The sequence below is a fragment of the Lemur catta genome, chromosome 3 (assembly GCF_020740605.2).
Source record: "Lemur catta isolate mLemCat1 chromosome 3, mLemCat1.pri, whole genome shotgun sequence".
In the NCBI taxonomy this organism is placed as follows: domain Eukaryota; kingdom Metazoa; phylum Chordata; class Mammalia; order Primates; family Lemuridae; genus Lemur; species Lemur catta.
Genome location: NC_059130.1, coordinates 25,412,591 through 25,432,575, shown reverse-complemented (window position 1 = coordinate 25,432,575; position 19,985 = coordinate 25,412,591). Strand labels below are relative to the sequence as shown.

The window sequence follows — 19,985 nt, the reverse complement described above, 5'->3', positions numbered from 1 at the left end:
AGAGATAGAAGCCTGTTGCTCCTTATTCCCAAAAATAGTTGACAGAGGAAGATATTAGGTATAGTAGGAAGAAGGGAGATGAATCTTTAGGAGGCAAAAACAATTAGCAGAGGGAAAGGCTTGATTATAGTTGTAAAAAAGAGACACTAAGACCCTAAACAGGAAAAAAGTATTTAATACTTTAACAAAATGAAAAATAAAGTACCCAAGTTACAAAACATAAATTCCTTTGGTTGGTTCAGTGATCACACCACTATTTTTTACCTTCCAAATGGCTACAAACATATCCTCAAAGTGAAGTCAGACTGCCCCCCTTATACTGGAAGATGTTATGCCAAAACCATCACATACCCCACTGTTCAGTGAAATTGTTGGCAACTTACATGGAATAGAGCTGTGGGGTAGGAAAAGAGGGAATGGGTTTGTCTGAAGAAAAAAGGGAGACTCTACACATGCAGAACAAGTCAGTGGGAGGGAGCTCTCTGCTGGGCCACTACGGTATGGATCATACCCCTATACATGCTACATGAGGCTGAGTCCCTTAGTACAATCATACATAAATATAGACAATCCAGTGACCCCGAACATTCCCAGGGAAAACAGAAGAAAAATACAGAGAAGCAGAGGAGAGAAAGAATGGCAGCAAGAGGCAGATCACAGAATACCAGGGCACATCTAGTATAAACCCTGTTTTACAGATGGGTAAAATGAGACCTAGAATAGTCAAGTGCCTTGCCAAAAGACACAGAGTTTGTGGCAGTATTGAACTCCATGCTTCCTTTTAATATGAGCAAGAACAGAAAGAGATGGACAAGAAATTGATAGACCTGCTAAGGGAGGGACAGACCTAGGGCTCTCATTCCAGTTCTGCTGTCTTTAGGGAAGAATGTCTATGAGGTCTTAAGGCCTTCCTGGGTGCCACCTGAACTCTTAGGAATCAGGGGTCTTCAGGGTCTCTTTAAGGCGCCCGTTGGCTCTGGGACAGAGGAATTCAAAGGAACAGAGAGCCAGGCCACTTGATCAGGACGGAAGACAGTGGCCTCTAATCTGCTCCCGAAGAGGACCTGAAACATTCACAATAAGCTCAGAATAGGAATTCAGCCATCTCTGAATGAAACACCATCACCTAACCAGGGGCAGAAAGAAGAGTCATGGAGCTGGAAATCTGCTAAAGGCTGAAAACTGGAATAAGAATTTCCAAACCCACTCTCTTTTCTGTCTTGCTTGAAGCAGGTATTCAATAAATACTTGAATAAATGAATACATGGAGACAATTGATGAATGTCTGGGTTCATGACAGATATTGATTCTGTTCAAGATCTTTACTGAGGGCACTTTTGGGGTCTACATTCTTTTTGCCCCACTCTGCTAGGACTGTGGATATATCACATTGTGCCCCTGGCAAATGAAATACAGGGAAGTCAATGTAGGTTTAAATAATAAAATTAAATAATAAAATTTGTCTGATTGGTAGCGATTGGGGAAAAGGGGAGAAAGCCATTCTTAAAGCAGCTGCTTTCTTTCATTTCTTTCTCTTCCCAGTTTTATGAAAACAGCATACCAGATTCTGGAGCAATGAAGACAATTGCTGAATCTCCACACATCTCAAAACATGCATTTGAGGTGGGTCATGTAACCTCACCCACCATCCATCCCCTGCCCTCCCAACAGTCACTTCTTTGACAGGGAGGCAGTGGTAGACTGTGACAGCGAGATTTGACTGCACTTCTCAAAGATGGCCTCAGCGGAGAGTTTAGGCAGCCCCTGATCCAGAGGGCACTCATCCACCAAGCTGTTCATGGGTGTGGGGGGCAGTGGAGGGTCCTCCTCATCTTGACTCAATCCAGGAATCAGGGAGTTACTTGCCCTGTCCAATTCCTTGTCCACCTGCTCCCTAGACACAACCACTGTCTCAGGCTGCCCTGAAGGGATCTTCATGGAGTCAAAATACACTGACAGGGCTTCCTGAAGCAGAGGCAGAAGTTTTTTTCGAGAGACCTGGGTGTTGCCTTGAAGATAGGCTTGGAGGTGAGGGTGGGTGCTTGGGGCAGGAGTCAGCTTCAGGGATGGAGAGCTGGAGCTTTCCAGGACTCCACAGATCTACAGAGGAAACAATAATGGGGAAATGATATATAACTTGGTGTAGCAAAGAGCTGAGGCTTCTAAGTGAGAGGCTTCCTTTATAGATGAGAAAACATTTTAAAATTAAGTTATCCAGAGTTCAGTTTTATTGCTTGCAACAAAAGGAATGTCACTAATATACACAGTATTTTAGAAACAGAAGAAATGTTTTAGATCATATATTTCATTTTATTAATAAGGAAATTAAAGTTCAGAGAGATTAAGTATCTTTTTTTTTTTTTTTTTTTTTGAGACAGAGTCTCACTGTGTTGCCCGGGCTAGAGTGCCGTGGCGTCAGGCTAGCTCACAGCAACCTCAATCTCCTGGGCTCAAGCAATCCTCCTGCCTCAGCCTCCCAAGTAGCTGGGATTACAGGCATGCGCCACCATGTCTGGCTAATTTTTTCTCTATATATTTTTAGTTGTCCATATAATTTCTTTCTATTTTTAGTAGAGACAGGGTCTCGCTCTTGCTCAGGCTGGTCTCGAACTCCTGAGCTCAAACGATCCACCCGCCTCGGCCTCCCAGAGTGTTAGGATTACAGGCGTAAGCCACCGCGCCCAGCCTGAGATTAAGTATCTTGAGCAAAATCATGCAGATGATGGCTGAATCTGAACCAGAACTCAGGACCCCTAGCTTTTAATCTAGTGTTGTTTCCAAGTATATACCTGTGCTAAAGAACTTGAACTCTGTCCTTAGCTGGGAGAGGACTAGCATCTATCTAGAGGTCAGAAGAAGGAGGGAGGCAGAAAGAATGAATAGAACAAAATGGGGGTGGGAGATATGCCAAGTATGGTGCAAAGTCTGGCCATTTACAAATGTTATCTCACTTACCTCACACCTATTACTATTATCCTCACTTACATGTAGGCAAAGTGAGGCTTAGACAGATTAGGTAACTTGCCTAAGGTCATGATCTGTGTGAAGCAAAACTGACATTCGAACCCAGATCTGTCACCAAAGCCAATATTCTAAGTCAATATATTATACTACCCCTAACATAGGAGGAAGCGACAAGATGGTGGGCAGACTGTGAAGGAGGACTCCTGTTTCCCAGTGCAGAGGCATCCTGGGCAATGACAGAGTCATCAGCTTCAGAAGAGCAACACAGCGGGGATGAGATTCAGGAAGGTGGGAGAGGCACTTCCTATGGCCAAAGCACACTTTTCTTCCTGACAGGATTAGTAAGAGCCACCATTTACTGACTGCTCACTCTGTGCCTAGCAATGTACTTTACATATGATATTACATTTAACGGTCACATAAGACCAATCAGTAAGTACTATTATGCCATTTCCAGACTCAGAAGTTGTCTGACTTGCCTTAGCTCAAAGAGCAAGTAGGTGGCAAACCTGAAGAGAAAAGCACATCTATCTGACTTTAAAAGCTGTAGTTCTTTTCATAATGCCAAACTACCTTACACTAAATGAAATTACATTTGTTTCCTAGGGGAGAAGACAGAGGCAAAGAGAGGTGGGAAAGGGCAGATAAGCCTTCCATGAGTTGAAGGGTTTATCTGGCTGTATTCTGTCTTTAGTAGTCATCACATAGCCCAGGCAACCTTACGAGTCCCCAAACTGTCTTAAACCCACTTTCAAATTCTTTCCTGGGATAATCAGCAACCAACAGAGGAACAGAAAGGGGAAGAAGTAGGAAAGGGGGCCAAATAGATCAAGAAGGAAAACAAATCTGGTCCTACATCACTTCTCTGTAGAGTTCACACTGTACAGAATAATTAATTCCTGCATGTTAAGTAGTAAAAATTGTTTCTCTTGTGTTTCTAATTTCCAAGCCAATCGAGTAGAAAGGAAATGATTTTTTAGGGGTGAGGAATTAATGATTAAACCAAGAATGGAGTTTTAACTCCAGATTGATAAAATATCCTTCTTCTTTTTTATCTTTTTGAGAAAGGGTCTCACTGTGTTGTTGCCTGGGCTAGAGTGCCATAGCGTCACCATAGCTCACTGCAACCTCAAACTCCTGGGCTCAAGCTATCCTCCTGCCTCGGCCTCCCAAAGTGTTAGGATTACAGGCGTGAGCCACCACGCCCAGCCTAACATTTCTTTCTAACCAGATTTCTTTCAAGTTCCTTCAAAGTATGAATTGTATCTGTAATTCTCTTTGGAATCTCCCTTTTTCAACAATGGTATGATTAAAGATATCCATATAGAGACAAAGAATGGAAAAAAAACAGGGAGGGGAGATTCTGGAAACAGGTCAAAGGACCTCTGTGTAAATATGATAATACAAGAACCAAGGAGAGGTCCTTACAGCACAAAGCTATAGAGCACAGAGGTGCATACAGGCAAGCTCTGTAAGGCCCTCAGGTTGGAGAAGGGAAAGAGACTCACCGTCATTCGGAGTGCCCCATGGGGACAGAAAATAGCCAACTGCCGCACTGGCTCATTGTCAGTGTTGAAAAAGATAGTCATGGCGACAAGGACATCATAGCTGTGAGCCTGGCAGAAAGCATGGAGATCTGCAAGGAGGTCAGACCTCTGCAGAAAGGCCTGAAAGGAAAGAAATGGAGAGGGATGAGGGCTATAGCTGGACCCTCCTCGTCATCACCAACAAAACATACTTATCAAGGGTTTCTTTGCATGTTAACTGGGGACTTGTGCTCCATAAAAGAGGTGTTTAGTATTTACTCTCTGTTATCTGTGTGCTGGGAGGCAGTGTGGTAGAAGGAGGAGAATACAGGCTTTGGATTAAGACAGAATTGATTTGAAAATCACCTCTATTACCTCTTAGCTATATGGTCAAGGAGTTATACTAACCTCCCTGGACCTGAGTTTCCTTGTCTATAAAATAAAGATACAACACTTACTAAATATAATTGTTTTAAGAATGAAAACATGATAATGTATGTAACATGCCCAGCATGTTCAAGGCTCTCCTGCTTTTGCAATCAAACAAGCAAGGTCTTTGGCTTGTGGGAATTTGTATTCTAAAACAGAAAACAGGGTATACAAATAAGAGCAGACATGTAACAAGTACATCCTTGGCCCTTCCTTCTTTGCCAATCTATATTCTTCTCCAAAATCTCATGCAGTATTTCCTAGAATAATATCACCACCAATTTCAGATCAGGGCTCTTCTCTGTTCTTGGCATTTCTTTCTGCTTTCTTCTTTCCCACCCTTCCCTCTCTTCTCTCTCTGTCTCTCTTTCTTGAGACATGGTCTTGCTCTGCTGCCCAGGCTGGTCTTGAACTCCTGGGCTCAAACAATCCTCCTGCCTTGGCCTCCTAAAGTGCTGGGATTATAGGCATGAGCCACCACACCTGGCGGATTCTTGGCATTTCTAATGTGTCGATTTATACTATGGTTATAGTACTTGGCAAGCCTTTCGTATTCCCATGTTTGTTTCCCAAACTAGGTTATAAACTGTAAGAGAAGAGACCGTGCTATTTTGTTTTATTTGATTATTTAATTATTTAAGTACGTGTTCAGATCAGGTGAATAATTTAAACTAATATGACATGGAACCAGGTATTAAAACACCACCATTAAGGTTATATTCATTCACCCATTCAACACAATTTACCGAGCATCCACTATGTGCCAGGCACTGTCAAAGGTGCTAGACATATAGCTGACACAAAAGAAATAGGGTCCCTGTTCTGGTGAAGCTGATAAACTAGTATAGGAATATAGACAATAAACAAGGAAACTATGAAACAAGATTATTTCAGTCTGTTAAGTGCTATATATAAAAAAAAAAAAAAAGAAAACTGCTAGAGGTTTCTTGAGCACAAGGGATATTACTTCAGTTAGGGTGGTTAGGAAAAACCTCCCAAAATAGGAGACATCTGTGCTGAGACCTGAATGATAAGAGCCAATCTGCAAAGAAAAAAGCAAGTTCAAAGGCCCTGAGCTGGGAATAAGCTTAATGGTGTGAGGAACAGAAAGAAAACCAGTGTGCCTACAGTATTGTGAGTGCAGGAGTGGCGCTGGAATGAGATGAGGCCAGAGAAAAAGATAAGGCCAAATCAAGTAGGGCCCTGTAAACCACGGTAAAGCCTTTAGATTTTATTAGAAGTACAATGAAAGGGCAGTAAAGGGAGGGTTGATCTGATATGATTTGATTTATGTCTTAGAAAGACACTCTGGCTGCTATGGGCAGAGTGGTTTGTAGGGGTGCAAAAGTGGAGACAGGGAAAACAATACAGAGGTTTTACATTGGTACAGTGAGAGATGATGGACTGTGGCAGTCACAGTAGAGATGGAGACAAGAAGATAGGTACAAGATATATTTTTGAGGAGGGAGTGAGAGAATGGGTGGGTGAGTGAATGAGTGAGTGAGAAAAAAGAAAAAAAAAGGAAAAAGAAAAAAAAAGACATATTTTGGAGGTGAGCCAGGAATGAGGGGCAAGGCTACCTGCATAACTAAAGATTTTTTCTCCCCACCCACACCAACATCTTGCTCTTACCTCCAAATCCATATATATTGCACTAATGGCCACCTTGATGCCTTGTCTACAGATGGTCTTCTGGTCCTTTCTCAGCATCTGCTCGGTGGTCAGTCCTAGAAAGTGAGTGTGAGACTAGGGTCAAACAGGGGAGCCCAGACTCCCAAGACCAGGAATGCGAGGATAGCAAGATGAGTCAAGGAAGAAGAAAAACATAGCCTCTCTCCGGGGCAATAACAAGGAGATAACCGAAAATGTAATTATACAATCAAAAACTACCTTAAATAACTGGGTGATAATAGTTACCTTTAGAGCTATGGACTTTGAAGAGGACAAAAGTAAGAACAGAGGCTGTTACTTTCGATTTTTACCCTTTCTGCATTGTTTCAGCTTATTTTCTTTCTTTCTTTTTTTTTTTTTGAGACAAGGTCTCGCTCTGTTGCCTGGGCTAGAATACAGTGGCATCATCATAGCTCACTGCAACCTCAAGCTCCTGGGCTTGAGCAATCTTCCTGCCTCAGGCTCATGAGTAGCTAGGACTATAGGTGTGTGCCACCATGCCTGGCTAATTTTTTATTTTGTATACAGATGGAGTCTTGCTATGTTGTTCAGGTTAGCCTCAAACTCATGGCCTCAAACGATCCTCCCATCTCGGCCTCCCAAAATGCTAGGATTACAGGCATGAGCCACCAAGCCTAGCCTGTTTAAATTTTTTTAAAGTACATGTGGTACCTTCCTTTTTCTTTCTTCTTTTTTATGTCAACTGGTGGTAACTGGGTAGATTATGGAAGATTTTTTTGTCCTCTTCCTTTGTCTTTTACATATGCACACCAAATGTTTCTTCGTTTCTCTAATCTATTATATAGACCTCACTCTGATAATTTAGTGTACCCTCAGCATATTTTATTTATATGTCTTATATTCTCTAATTAGACTGGAACCTCCGAGACTCTTAGGATATTCCTCCTTATCCTACCCAAGAGCCAGGATAGAACAATCCAGTAAATGATGGATTAGTTTATGATCAGACTCATGCTACCTCATTTCTCTCTGGTGTAAAGCTTAAATCTTTATGCATGCTCTGAAAGTATTTTAATGTTATTTAAGAATATAATGAACAAGTCTTGTCCACCTGTTTTCTCATGTGGGAAACAGAGAAGTCAGCTTAACACTTCATACCTGATACATCAAACTTTGCCTTTTGTAGGGAATCAAAGATGTCATTTCTCTTGGGCAGATCTGGGAAGAGAGCCTCTAGTTTCTCCACATATTTTCTGTCCTTGAGGGTTGCCTTTCCAATTTTAAGGTCCATGTTGACACAGTCTAAGATGATGGTTCCTGTGGAAAAGGGAGATGGCGGACTCCAATCCTATGACCCTCCATGCATGACCACTAGAACACACATAACCTTCAAACCCAATGGACACAATACAGACTTGTATGATAAACCCACTAAAACCAAATGAGAAACTGGGACTGTGTTCTGAATAAGACCTCCTAAATCCAAACTAAAATGTAGGCAGGGAAATGGGGAAAAGACAGAAAGAGAGCCTGAGCATCTTAATGCTTAGAGATTTTGCAACTTAGAGAGATGGTATCTCTTCTGTAGGCCAAATTCCATCAAAGAATCTTATAAGTTGGAAGAGACAATCTAGTCCATCTCTCTTTTTTTTTTTTCACAGATAGAAAAAATGAGAACAAGAAAGGTTAAGAGATTTGCTCAAGGTCATATAACTATTTCCTGGAGGCACTAGTATTAAAATCCATTTCTTGCTTCTTTGGCTAGTCCTCCTTCCCTTATACAGTGACGCTAATAGGAAGCTTCTGGGTCTGTTGCCCTGTACTTCCTTTCTGTTTTCTCCAACAAAGTATCCCACAGGCCTTTAAACAAAAGCCCAATTGTCCCCCACAAGAATCCCATCCTTTGGTATGAGCTGAATGGCTTTGAGAGCATATGGTTAGGCTAGAGGAGTCTAGACTTTTCCACTCTCCCTTCTCTGGGATGGGAATAGAAGTAGTCAAGTCTCAGTCCCAAAGCTACCCTCACCATGCAGAAGGGCCGCAGTTTGCCTGTCCAAGATCTCTGGTGCCCCCTGCAGGATTCTCTCAGTCACCAGGGTAGCGCAGGACCCCACCAGTTCAACCGAAACATGACAGGGAGGGCAGTGTTTCTGCTCAATGGGTCGATGGTCTAGCACCTCTACTACTGCCTCCTCTAGGGCTGCATCACTTCTGCAGAAGAGGAAGGGTAGGGGGAAAGAGAAAGAAAAATAAGTAGGGGCACTTCAGCTGCTTCTAACCAATCTTCACCCCAGCCATAAAGGAAAACACAAACACTTTTCACAGTTGATGCTCTCAACTCTCTTCTGGTATAATCACTTCTACCTCTGCCTCACTCTTCTCAATTCTTTGATGTTATAACTGAAGTCATCTTTAATAGCATATAAGTGAATTTTGCGAAGCATCTACTGTAAATATCTTATTCACATATTTGATGTCCTTTAGGGTTGCTTTTCCAACTGATACCCTTGATACCCAACAAGTTAATCTCTCCTGTTTCTTCAATCCACTCAATACTCAAATTCCAGGCAGGTCACCAGGTCCTGTGGCTTCTATCCCCATTCCTATTCATGCCCTTGCTTTCAACTCTCTGTTAGTTACTGCCTTGTTCTAGGGCTAAGGCCCTCAATGTCTCTCATCTGAACCAGTCCAGTAGTCCCTTAACCAATCACCTGCTTCCAACCAAGGGCTCTCCTAAACCCCCTTCACAAAGCTGCCTGAATGATCATTTGAAAAAAGCTAATTTGATTCTGTTAAGGCTTGGAATAAACATAATTACAATAGTTCCCCATTGCCTAAGATAAAGTCCAATCACTTCAGAAAGGCCTACCAGCCTCTATGATCTGCCTCCTGCCTACTTCTCTAGTCCTGTCTTTTTCCATGCCCTACTTCTCCTTCATATTTTATGCTCCAGCTGTGCAAAACAAATTCCAGTTGCCCTAACTCACCATTCTATTTCATGACTGCCTGCATTTGCTTCTATTATTTCCCTCTGCCTGGAATGCCTTTCCTAACCACCTTCCCTCCCCATTTACTGAGCAAACAACCTAGTCCTCTTTCAAGGCTGAGATCAAGGTCAACTCTGCCAGGAAACTTTTCCTGATGCTCTCAACTCCCCTCTGGTATAACGAACCATTCCATCCTTCATGTGCCTCCTGTCCCCTAGAGCTGACAGTTATCACTTAACTCTAACACCCATTACAATCATCTGTTTGCCTAGTTCCCTCTTCCTGACTGAAAGCGTAAGAACAGGGACTCTGTCTCACCTCCATCCTCTAAATAAAAGTTTATTAATGGAATGAATGCATAGATGGATCAATGCTCTTATGCTACCATCAAGGTCCTGCTATAACCACAGTGTATGCAAAGAAAAAATTATACATTTTAATATTAGTAGGAGCCAGATAGACTTAGGAAAGTCTCATACTTGTGTTGTTCTTTTGGCAGTTTTTTTCAGTCCTAAATTAGGGATAGGATTATTAGAGCTGTGTACACTTGTTAAAGAGATACTAATGAGATATTTATAGACTCTGCCATAACACATTATTCTAAAATTGCAAGAATTTATGGAGGAAATACTTTTGCTAACTTTTAAAAATTAAAAATATAGTTTCAAACATTTTTCAAAGGTTCCTAATACAATAAATCTGCCATAAAATCTTAAAATAATGATACCAAAGGCAGATTTAAATGATATGTGAGTTATCCTTTAGTGTGAATTCACCATGTTCTATTTTTTAAAATTATTACGGTATATGTCTTTATGCCATAGACATACATACAACTGGAGAATTGACAATATTTTCTGTTGACCTTCTATATCTAATATGACCCTTCAATTATGACTGGCCTATGAGATCCCTGAAAGCAAAAACTCTTTCTTCCTCTCTTTATATCTCACTCATCAGAACTCAACATGGTACATGTAACTATCAACTTAATTTTCTTCTACTTACTTTGGTAAGACATGATGGTCGACAAGGATGAGGGTGAGTTGGCCAGCCTGGTGCAATGCATGGAGGTCAATCTCATCTCGAAAAATCAAGATGGTCTCTGGAATGTGAACCTTCTGAAGGAAGAAGATGTTGTCACCTCGTAGAGGTAGCTCAGAACGTTTTATATTTAAAACTGGCACAAAGACTTCCTCTGCCTCAGTCGTCTGAATAGGAAAGTGAAAAGATGGCATCACAATGAATAGATGGGAAAAAGTAACATGACTATTGGGACCAAAGGAAACATAATTTTGGGTAAGTTACCACTTTTCTCAAAGCCACAATTACCCAGTCTATGAAAATAAAAGGAAGACTCTTGACCTCCCTCCTTCTTAACAATAACATGAAGGTCAACAAGAAAACTCATGGAAAAGACTAGATGCAATGCTGCAGAGAAGGGATTATTAGTCCTCAAGAGCTGACCTGGGCAAGAGGAGGACACACTAGGTCACTGATACCTATAAGGAATGCAATAATAAACTATTTGAATATCGCTTTTATGGTGTACAAATTCTTAAAATATACTTATTTATTTCTTACTCACAGCAACATTGTAAAATATTATCATTTCAGATTTTATAGACAGTGCCATGAGACTCAGCAAAGTTAAGGGATTTAACTTACCCAATGCTAATGCTGGTAAGTGGCAGAGCTAGGTCTTCACTCTAAATCTTTTCATTCTAAAGGACTCAGGTACTCACTTTTTTTTTTTTGAAACAGGGTCTCACTCTGTTGCCCAGGCTAGAATGCAGCAGTGTCATAGCTCACTGCAACCTCAAACTCCTGGGCTCAGGCAATCCTCCCGCCTCAGCCTAGTACTCACCTTTGCTAGGTAAAAAGCCAGGGCGAGAGCAGACACCATGGAGTCCAAGTCACAGGCTTCATTTCCTAGTACAACATGTAGAGGTCGGGACTCCTGGAGAGGAAGAATGGGAAACTAACAAAAGTATCTCTACCCATTTCCATTTATTTTATACTCATGTAGGGCTTCATGTACTTCCTCTCATTCATCTTCAAAGAGGAGACAGGTCAGATAATCTTATGGGTCCTCATTTCATAGATGAGGATATTAGCAGAGAGGGCATAAATGTTTCAGCTAAGCCTTAAGCATTCCACACACATCCATCCAGTTAGTGGAAAAGTGCACTTTCCTCTCTACTAAACTGTCTCCTTGAATGTTACAAAAGAGCAGTAAATACTCCTCCAATTTCTTATGCTTCTTTGGACACTCAAGTAGTCAAAAGCAGAGCATTTGGGGTAGCAGATATCTTCAAGCCATGCTCTTGGGCATATCAACCCTGGGTGTTTGTTTTTTTTTCCCCCCCTTTTTTTGAGACAGAGTCTTGCTCTGTCACCTAGGCTAGAGTGCTGTGGTGTCAGCCTAGCTCACAGCAACTCAAACTCCTGGGATCAGGGGATCTTGCTGGTTCAGCCTCCCGAGTAGCTGGGACTACAGGTGCGTGCCACCACACCCAGCTAATTTTTTCTATTTTTAGTAGAGACAGGGTCTTGCTCTTGCTCAGGCTGGTCTCAAACTCCTGAGCTCAACCAATCCTCCCGCCTCAGCCTCCCAGAGTGCTAGGATTACAGGAGTGAACCACCGCACCCAGCCTCTTCCCATTTTTATAATAGGGAAAAGAATGCTTACACTTCTAAATCGTGACAACAGGTGAAAAGGCTTTGAAAATAAAGATAAAAATAAAATCTAGTCCACTATCCAATTATCCAGGAAAACTCCCCCTACCCCAAGAAGGCCCAATAATAACCATATATAACCAACAGCTTTCACAACCCAAGCAGCAGACACTTTCCCAGCAAGTTTGGATTAAAGCAAGAACAGTTATTGCTGGAACTTTTATTTTTAAAGCTTTAAAAAGTCCAGCTGCTGATAAGAACTCTGAGGAGAAAGAGACAGCTGCTATTATTAACCTTGTTCCCTTGCATCTCCTTAGGTTTCAGAGTTTTAAATAAAATATGCTAAAATTACAGTATCCACAATAGCAGAGACAGGGTTTGGAGTTTTGTTTTTAAGCATTTATTGAGTGTGCCAGGCATTATTCTAATATTTTTACATGCACTAATTAATCATTTAATCCTCAAAATAACCCAATAAGGCAGGTACTTAAATTATTATTTCATTCCAAGTATGAGCATTCTGCTGTGTGGAATGAAACCATAAAGCCTATGGCTGAGCTAAGGGCACAATAACTCTCTTTTACCAGTTTACTTTTTTTTTTTTTTTTTTGAGACAGAGTCTCACTGTGTTACCCGGGCTAGAGTGAGTGCCGTGGCGTCAGCCTAGCTCACAGCAACCTCAAACTCCTGGGTTTAAGCGATCCAACTGCCTCAGCCTCCCGAGTAGCTGGGACTACAGGCATGCGCCACCATGCCCAGCTAATTTTTTTTTTTCTATATATATATATTTAGTTGGCCAGATAATTTCTTTCTATTTTTTTTTAGTAGAGACGGGGTCTCGCTCTTGCTGAGGCTGGTCTCGAACTCCTGACCTCGAGCAATCCACCCGCCTCGGCCTCCCAGAGTGCTAGGATCACAGGCGTGAGCCACCGCGCCCGGCCTACCAGTTTACTTTTGATCTTCTATCCCAGCCTGTTTCTGAAAGAGGATGGGATGAGAGAGACAAAATGAGACATATGCACTATAGGAGGGCTTGTCAATTTCTACATTATTGGTATTTTGGACTGGATAATTCTTTGTTGAGGGGCCTGTCCTGTGCATTATAGGATATTTGGAAGTATCCCTGGCCTCTACCTGCTAGATGCTGGTAGCACCTTCAGTCCTGACAATCCAAAATGTCCCCAGACTTGCCAAATGTTCCCTGGGAGACAAAATTGCCCCTAGTTGACAACTATTGGGTTAAAGGAAGCTGAAAATCCATACACTCTGCCTTCTTCAATCAGGGAAGATTTGCTAGATACAAGAGTTTAGCAAAGTAGAAAGGGGGTTCAGAGGAGTAAAAATAGCAAGAAACAGTTATCAAGTATTGTAACTTTAGGAAAAAAGAATGTAGGGAAACCCAGAATCATCTTCCCTGTATAGGCTATCACACCCTCTCTGAAGCCACCGGAAAGCCACAGCCTGAAAGGGGCAATTTTAGAAGCTTTCTGGTGGTATAAATTGCCTATCTAGTTACTGGATAGGCTTTTGTTTTTGTTTTTAAACCACCCTCTTTCCCATCTCCTACTCCCACCCCTAGAGAGAAGGGCAGAGGTTATCTGTCAGGGTTCTGGGCAAATGGCTGCTGGGGGAAGTCCGCCCTTAGATTCTCCCCACGCCCATTTCTCTAAGCCTACTTCAAGAGTGCACAAGCCAAGGCCCATTCATACTGAACAGCACTGGGGAGGAGGATTCTTTTCCAATATTAACTCTTTTCCAAAGCACTAAGAGAATTCTGTACTCGAGACCCCAGTCCTATGTAACTGCCGTGACTTGTAATTCCTCCTTCTGATACCAGAGAAGGCCCCTCTGTTTCCTGGATACCAAGAGCTGCCCAGATGGCCGTGGCCCAAAATGACAGCAAAGCACTTGAGATAAGCGGCTGCAGAGATAACTTGCTCACTGAAGCAGTGAGGGGGGCCACGATGTTCTCTAGAGAGGGAGCTATATAAACATGACAGACCACAAGGCCCTGACTCTGGAGAAAAAAGGTAAGAGGAACAGAGAAAAGGCAGAGCAAGCGGGAAAGACCTACTGCTGGGTACAAAGAGGTCCTCAAGAATCTTTCCAAAACTCATTTACACAAGCATTGCTTCATTGCAAACGGCAGCTGAATTGGGATCAGTCAGGTCCCTAGCATGAAGAGAAAGCTAAGCAGAAAAGCAGAAAGTAGGGACCAAATACAACTTCACGGCTCTGAGAAGAGAAGAAATCATCTCCAGAGGAAGGTGAACAACTAACCCCTTGTGCTCAGCCAACCCCAGAGAGCAACCAAAAACAAAAGGAATACTCTGGGACTTGTAGCAAATCTTGGAACTGGGGTGACCAAGGGAGGTGGTAGCATTCCTTTCCCCCATCAACACCCACCATTACCCCAGCCTGACTGGACTATTCACCAGCAGCAAACCACGAAGTGCACATTCCCAGCTCTGCCCTTTGCACTATTTGTTCTTCTCTGTCCGAAAGTAGAACTGCCACTTGAAAAGATCAGACTCTTGAATCCCAGCTCTGCTTCTTATTTGTTGTGGGACTCAGGCCTAAGCCTCATTTTCCTCATACAAAAATAAGGAGAATACCATAACCAATCTCATGAAGTTGTTAGGAGGATTAAATGAGATAGTACAGAAGTGCCTACTCTGTAAATAGTAAAGCTGAGATCCCTTCCATCTTCTCCTTTCTTTACCTCTCCAAGCCCATTCAAGTCCTACCTAAAGCCCCCTTTCTCTGTAAAGCCTTCCCGACCACCCAGGTTAGAGCAATCCTCTTCCTCTAAACCTCCAGCTTCCAGCACTTGTGGCTCTCAGATGGAACTGACTTCTACCTTGAGGAGCTCACTATCTTTTCATGGCCATGTATCCCTAATCCTTAACATAGCTTATGAGTGGGGTGACACTTCTGAGAAGGAAAAGGGGCACTATTAATGATTATGCTGGTGAAAACTAATACTGCCCTGGGCAAACCGGGGTATGGCTGCCCAACTTAAAAGACAGAATTCTCCTCTTCATTTAGGAAAAACATGTGTAACTCTGAGCTCCTACTACAACCCCACCAGCTGAAAGCACAAGCCAAACAGCCTCAGTTTTCTGACCATCAGAGAAAGAGTTCAGGGAAAATATAGCTGTACTTAGCAGCAGGAAGAAACCTGAGCTGCCAATGGAAGAAATACAATCTGAGAGCCACAAGTAAATAAGCATAAACTTTTTTTCTTAAAAAAAAAAAAAGACCTACTAGTTGAAATGACTCTCTTATTCAGATGTTTTCTTTGTGGCCTCAGTGGTTGCGGGGAGGGAGTTCTACGGCTGGCAAAGTAAACCACTTCCCTTCTGAAGCTGAATATGGTCTGATAACTACTATACAAAATAGTTCATGAAGGAGAAAAAAAAATGAGACAAAGAGCCAGAAACAGACAAACCCTCTCAGCAGAGAAAATGCGAATGATACTGATGCCGGGTTGTAAATTCCAGCTCCTGATTCCTGTCTCATGCCTGAGAAGTGCACACAATACATTATCCAAAGGCTGCTGGATGAACACCTAAACTGCAATGCAGCCCCGCTCTGAAGTGAAGATTTCTCCCCCCTTGAAGTGAAAGATGAGTCACCATGAATAGGACATTTAGTTAAATAGGATTTTTAAAAAATGGAACATCCTATTGTCTTGTGGCAGAGGCTATAGAAAATTTCTCTGGTTACAAATGCTAAAAATATGGTAGCAACAAGAGACTTGGCTGGATTATCAGCTGTCTCTATCCTGTGCAAAAGCCAAGCATTCACAATTCCCTTAAAGTTATAATTAAACTATAGTTTAACAGGAACATTCAAAATTATGAGTGTATCTAAGTCATGTCTCTCTTTATAAAATAAACATAATAGGGTAGCCTCCGGGGAATGGGATGGGGAGGAGAGAAGAAAAACGATCTTTATCTTTTTCATTTCATGCCCTTTTTGTATTTAAAATTTTTCATTATGTGCATTTACTACTTCTATAATTAAAAGCAATCTAGACTGTTCCTTATCGGAGCAGTCCACTCTCTACCATCTCTGAGAGTGGTATACTTTACTTTACTTTATAATAAACTATACTTTATTATACTGTCTTTAATAAATTTCTTTGCTTCGCCTGTGACCATGCGTTCAAATAATAAAATAAAATGTAAAAAAGCAATCTAAATTGTTGGCATCCACCAGTATGTCCTGCTACCAGTTTACCTGCTAACATTCCTAGAGTCTAATTTTCTCATTTCTCCAGGCCCTGGCAAGGATGTATGATTATGAGAGTTCTAAGATACAATCTCACCGTTACAAGTTCACAAAATCATGCTTCTCGGGAGATGAATGCAGGGAGGGATACCAGCAATACTGGAAAAATCAAGTATTTTTCCAGCTTGATACTGCTGGAGAGGATATACTGTTAGCCTGGGTGGTGGGGAAGGCTCTGGAGGGTATATGTTGGAGAGCAGTTGCATGCAAAGAAATTCTATTTGCTGAGGTTTCAGGTCCAAAGAATCTACCAAACAGTGAATAAGAAACCAGTCGTTTGGGTTATCAGTGGGAAAAAAATCCAACTGCTTAGCATTTAGAATGGTGCCACAAAAACTCTATTAATACATTGGGTCCTCCAATGAGCTCCCTGTGGCGGAATGAGAGGTAATCAAAACAAATTGGCTCCAAATGGCCTTATGCATCGAACCAACTTTCCCCAAATTTGTTTTTCACAAGGAAATATTTGATGTCATTGGTGTTAAAACTGAACTTCACCTCAATTCAATATAACGACATTCATTTATCCCAGCAGCTGAGTCTGCAGCAAGAATTAGGTGACTTAGGATTTGTTAAAGACCAGAAACCACCACCCCGGGGAATTTGTAGAATTTTATTTAAAAAGAAAGGCATAGTCGGCCATCAGTAGGTTTCCTCCAAGGCAGTATAACTCAAAGTACGGGGGCCAGGTGACTTCCTGGAGCCTCTCTCTGGCTAGCTTTTTGCTAACTGGGGATACAGCCTAATGCCTCACAACCAGTCAGCACGGCTCATTAAGTCCAACTGGATAAGAAAGCACCAAAAATAAGCCACAAAGCATTCAGGAGTCATGTTTATGGTTTTGATTCCAAACACACTTTCTGTGTATCCCTTCCAAGCGAGGGATTTTTATGGAACTTATGAGCGTTAAGGCCAAGGGAGAAAGCTGGAGGGAAAGGAATCCAGGTTGTGGGTCAATAAATAATGCACGATGTTCAGTGTGGCTGGAAAACACTGATTTAAAGTAAAACACCATGACCATCTCTAATCTAGAAATAAGTTCGATCCGCCAGGGAGGAACAGCCGTTCAGAGGAAATAAAGCCTAAGCACAGCTTCCCTCCACACACCCCCAGGTTCACCTGGAGGCCAGTGGGCCAAGCGAGGCCCGGCGAGCGGGGAACTGGAAAAGGGGCGGGGAGAAGGCACAAACACACCTCGCGGGGCACGGCTGGCGGAGGCGCTGCCCTGGTCCTTTTCACTGAAATGGCCCGGGAGACAGCAAGCAGAGGATCAAATGCAGGACTCAGACCCAAGACTTCTCCCCGCTCTCGGGCAGACCCCAAAGGTGGGGTGCTAGAAACGGGGAGACTGAGCAAGCTTGTAAGCTTGGTCCTCGCTTCTCGCTCCTCAAGCTCCAAGACTGACCAGACCCAAGTCCCCTCCTCACAACTCGGTATTCCCTCCACACGGACCGTCGGGGCTCCCCAGATCCCACATCTTCGCCCTTCCTGGACCCCGTGCTCCATTCCTTACACTCATAGACAGTAATCCGTTACCTGCAGAGCAGCTCGACAACCCTGCAGGTAGTCCTCCATGGTGAAGCTCAAGGTACGCCGTCGCCCCTTATCGAGGAGAGGTTTTACCAGGCGAATGCACCCCGCCCGGGATTCAAGGGCCAAAGGCCAGAGTCAGGAGGCGGGACTCGAACCCGCCACACGGCGATTCGGCCTCAGACCCGGAGAGGAAGTGCGTAAGCGGGCGCTCCCGAGTCCGGCGCCGCCCCGCCCCTAGCGGCGGAGGCGGAGCTCTGCGCCCGAGACTCCAGGGACGTGTTTCCGGAGGTGCGGAGGTGGGCGTGGCGCAGGGCGCCGTGGGAAGCGTAGTCCAGGAGCTTCGAAATGTTCCTAGCGGTTGAGGGAAGGAGAATTTTCTGAGGGATCGATCATTTATTTTTTATGTATTTATTTTTTTTAGTAGACAAGAATAAGAGGGAGGGTTCACTTATTTGATATACAAATGTGTGTCACAGTAACTCATCTTTGTGACGTCTGAACTTTGCTTTTCAGAGCAGGCTAAGTGTAGCATCTTTCCGTATGTTACACTGAGCATCTGGTTGATATCTTAAACTACACATGGCCAAAAAGATCTTCATCTTCCTTTCTCTAATTCTCCCCTTTACCAAACTGACCCATTACCACAAATTTTGTGGTTGTCTATGCTAGAAAAACAGAATAATGTTTGGCCCCTCTTCTTTACTTAATACCTGCAGTTTCTTGACAACTCCTGCTGCTTCTTCCTTTACAGCTCTGTAGGCTGTTTTTTCTACAGCCTCTGCAAATATCTGCTCATTCCTTTCTTGGATGGTTGTCACCTTGTCTCTTTGCTCCCTCCCTCCCTAATTGTTCCAACTACTCTTTCAATCCTTCAGAGTTGCCTGAAGTTTCATCCTGTGGCAGCCCGTTAAGTAGAGTTTGGAGGACCCTTCAGAATGTAGAGTTAGGTTCCAACCTCCCTTAACTGCCACTTTCCAGCTGCAGGGTAGTGCAGAGTACTGCAAATAAATGGACCCTCATTATCACATGTTCCCTCATTTATTAATCTGTCCCTTCATTTCCTACTGTCAGTCTCACACTAGCTTTTCCTGCTCCTCAAGCTGGAAATTGAGAGGAGGTGACCAATGAGAAGCTGAGGCCTGTGACGGAAACAAGAGCCAGAGCATAGGGGTGTTGAATCTCTTGCTGGCTCTGCTAGTTCTGCCCTGCTGTGCTCTCATCCCCGAGCCTGAGACTTCTTCCACACCTGTATACTAACAAGCCCAACCAGTTTCATTTCTAGACTTAAAAAATGATGTAGCAAGGACTTGGGAAGGAGCCCTCTGAGAGTTCCAGAGGGAAAGAAGTAGGAATTTTTTTCATATTAAGTGAGTAAATATACAAATATCATGCTCTTTGGCCCTGCCTCTGTGGATCCACAGCAACAGACTGCCATACCCTGGGAGAAAGCCCAGATCCAACACGCTGCTGCTGTCCAGCCCTGCTCCTCCCCATTCAGCAAGGGCACTTGCTCTTCCCTAGTCTCACCAGAGAGGCACAAGCGCTCCGTCCCTTCCAGAGGCAGGCGGAGGGAAGAGAAAGGGTCTGTTGTTTTTCTCTCCTTGTTTCTCTCTCCCTCTCTGCTGATCACCAAGCTGCTGACCGGTCAGAAAGCCCTGAAGGAAACCCACCAGTGCTGGGCAGGCCCCTCCTCCTCCAGGGAGCTTGTCCTTGACTAATTTTTCTTCATCCCGATGGGAAAAAAAGAAAGAGAGAAAGAAGAAAAAAGAAAAACAACAAACTTCCTTTGAAAGCTAGCTTGTAGTCAGGGCCTGCAGTGCCCGCCCTCGACTCGGCGACTCAGGGATCCTGAAGACGCTCTGAGCGGCTGGGGGACACCTGGGCTGCACCCCTGCCTGCCCTCACCCTCCTCCTGTGACCCCAGTACTGGGCGTGAGTC

General features: G+C 43.2%; 1 protein-coding gene across 2 annotated transcripts; it reads right to left on the bottom strand.

Moving 5' to 3' along the window:
* Positions 1-157: 157 nt before the first annotated feature.
* Positions 158-19,634, bottom strand: PRUNE1 (prune exopolyphosphatase 1). Of its 2 annotated transcripts, XM_045545012.1 has the most exons (9): positions 19,574-19,634; positions 18,050-18,397; positions 11,406-11,498; positions 10,547-10,749; positions 8,578-8,762; positions 7,710-7,868; positions 6,552-6,646; positions 4,473-4,631; positions 158-2,100 (listed from the first exon to the last, which is right to left on the bottom strand). In XM_045545012.1, the coding sequence occupies exons 2-9, from the start codon at positions 18,086-18,088 to the stop codon at positions 1,672-1,674; spliced, it is 1,362 nt and encodes a 453-aa protein (XP_045400968.1). In that variant the 5' UTR covers positions 18,089-18,397; positions 19,574-19,634; the 3' UTR covers positions 158-1,671. The 2 variants fall into 2 exon arrangements, with proteins under 2 accessions (XP_045400968.1, XP_045400970.1); XM_045545014.1 differs by lacking the exons at positions 7,710-7,868; positions 8,578-8,762; positions 11,406-11,498; positions 18,050-18,397; positions 19,574-19,634 and having other exon boundaries at positions 10,547-10,622.
* Between the last annotated feature and the right edge of the window lie 351 nt (positions 19,635-19,985).

Coding starts and splice junctions, on each gene's coding strand:
- PRUNE1 (XM_045545012.1), bottom strand. CDS start 18,088: ATGGAGGACTACCTGCAGGGTTGTCGAGCTGCTCTGCAG. Junction 10,750..11,405: donor TGGCTTTTTACCTAGCAAAG/GTGAGTACTAGG, acceptor TTTCCTATTCAG/ACGACTGAGGCAGAGGAAGT. Junction 8,763..10,546: donor GACCATCATGTCTTACCAAA/GTAAGTAGAAGA, acceptor CCTCTTCTGCAG/AAGTGATGCAGCCCTAGAGG.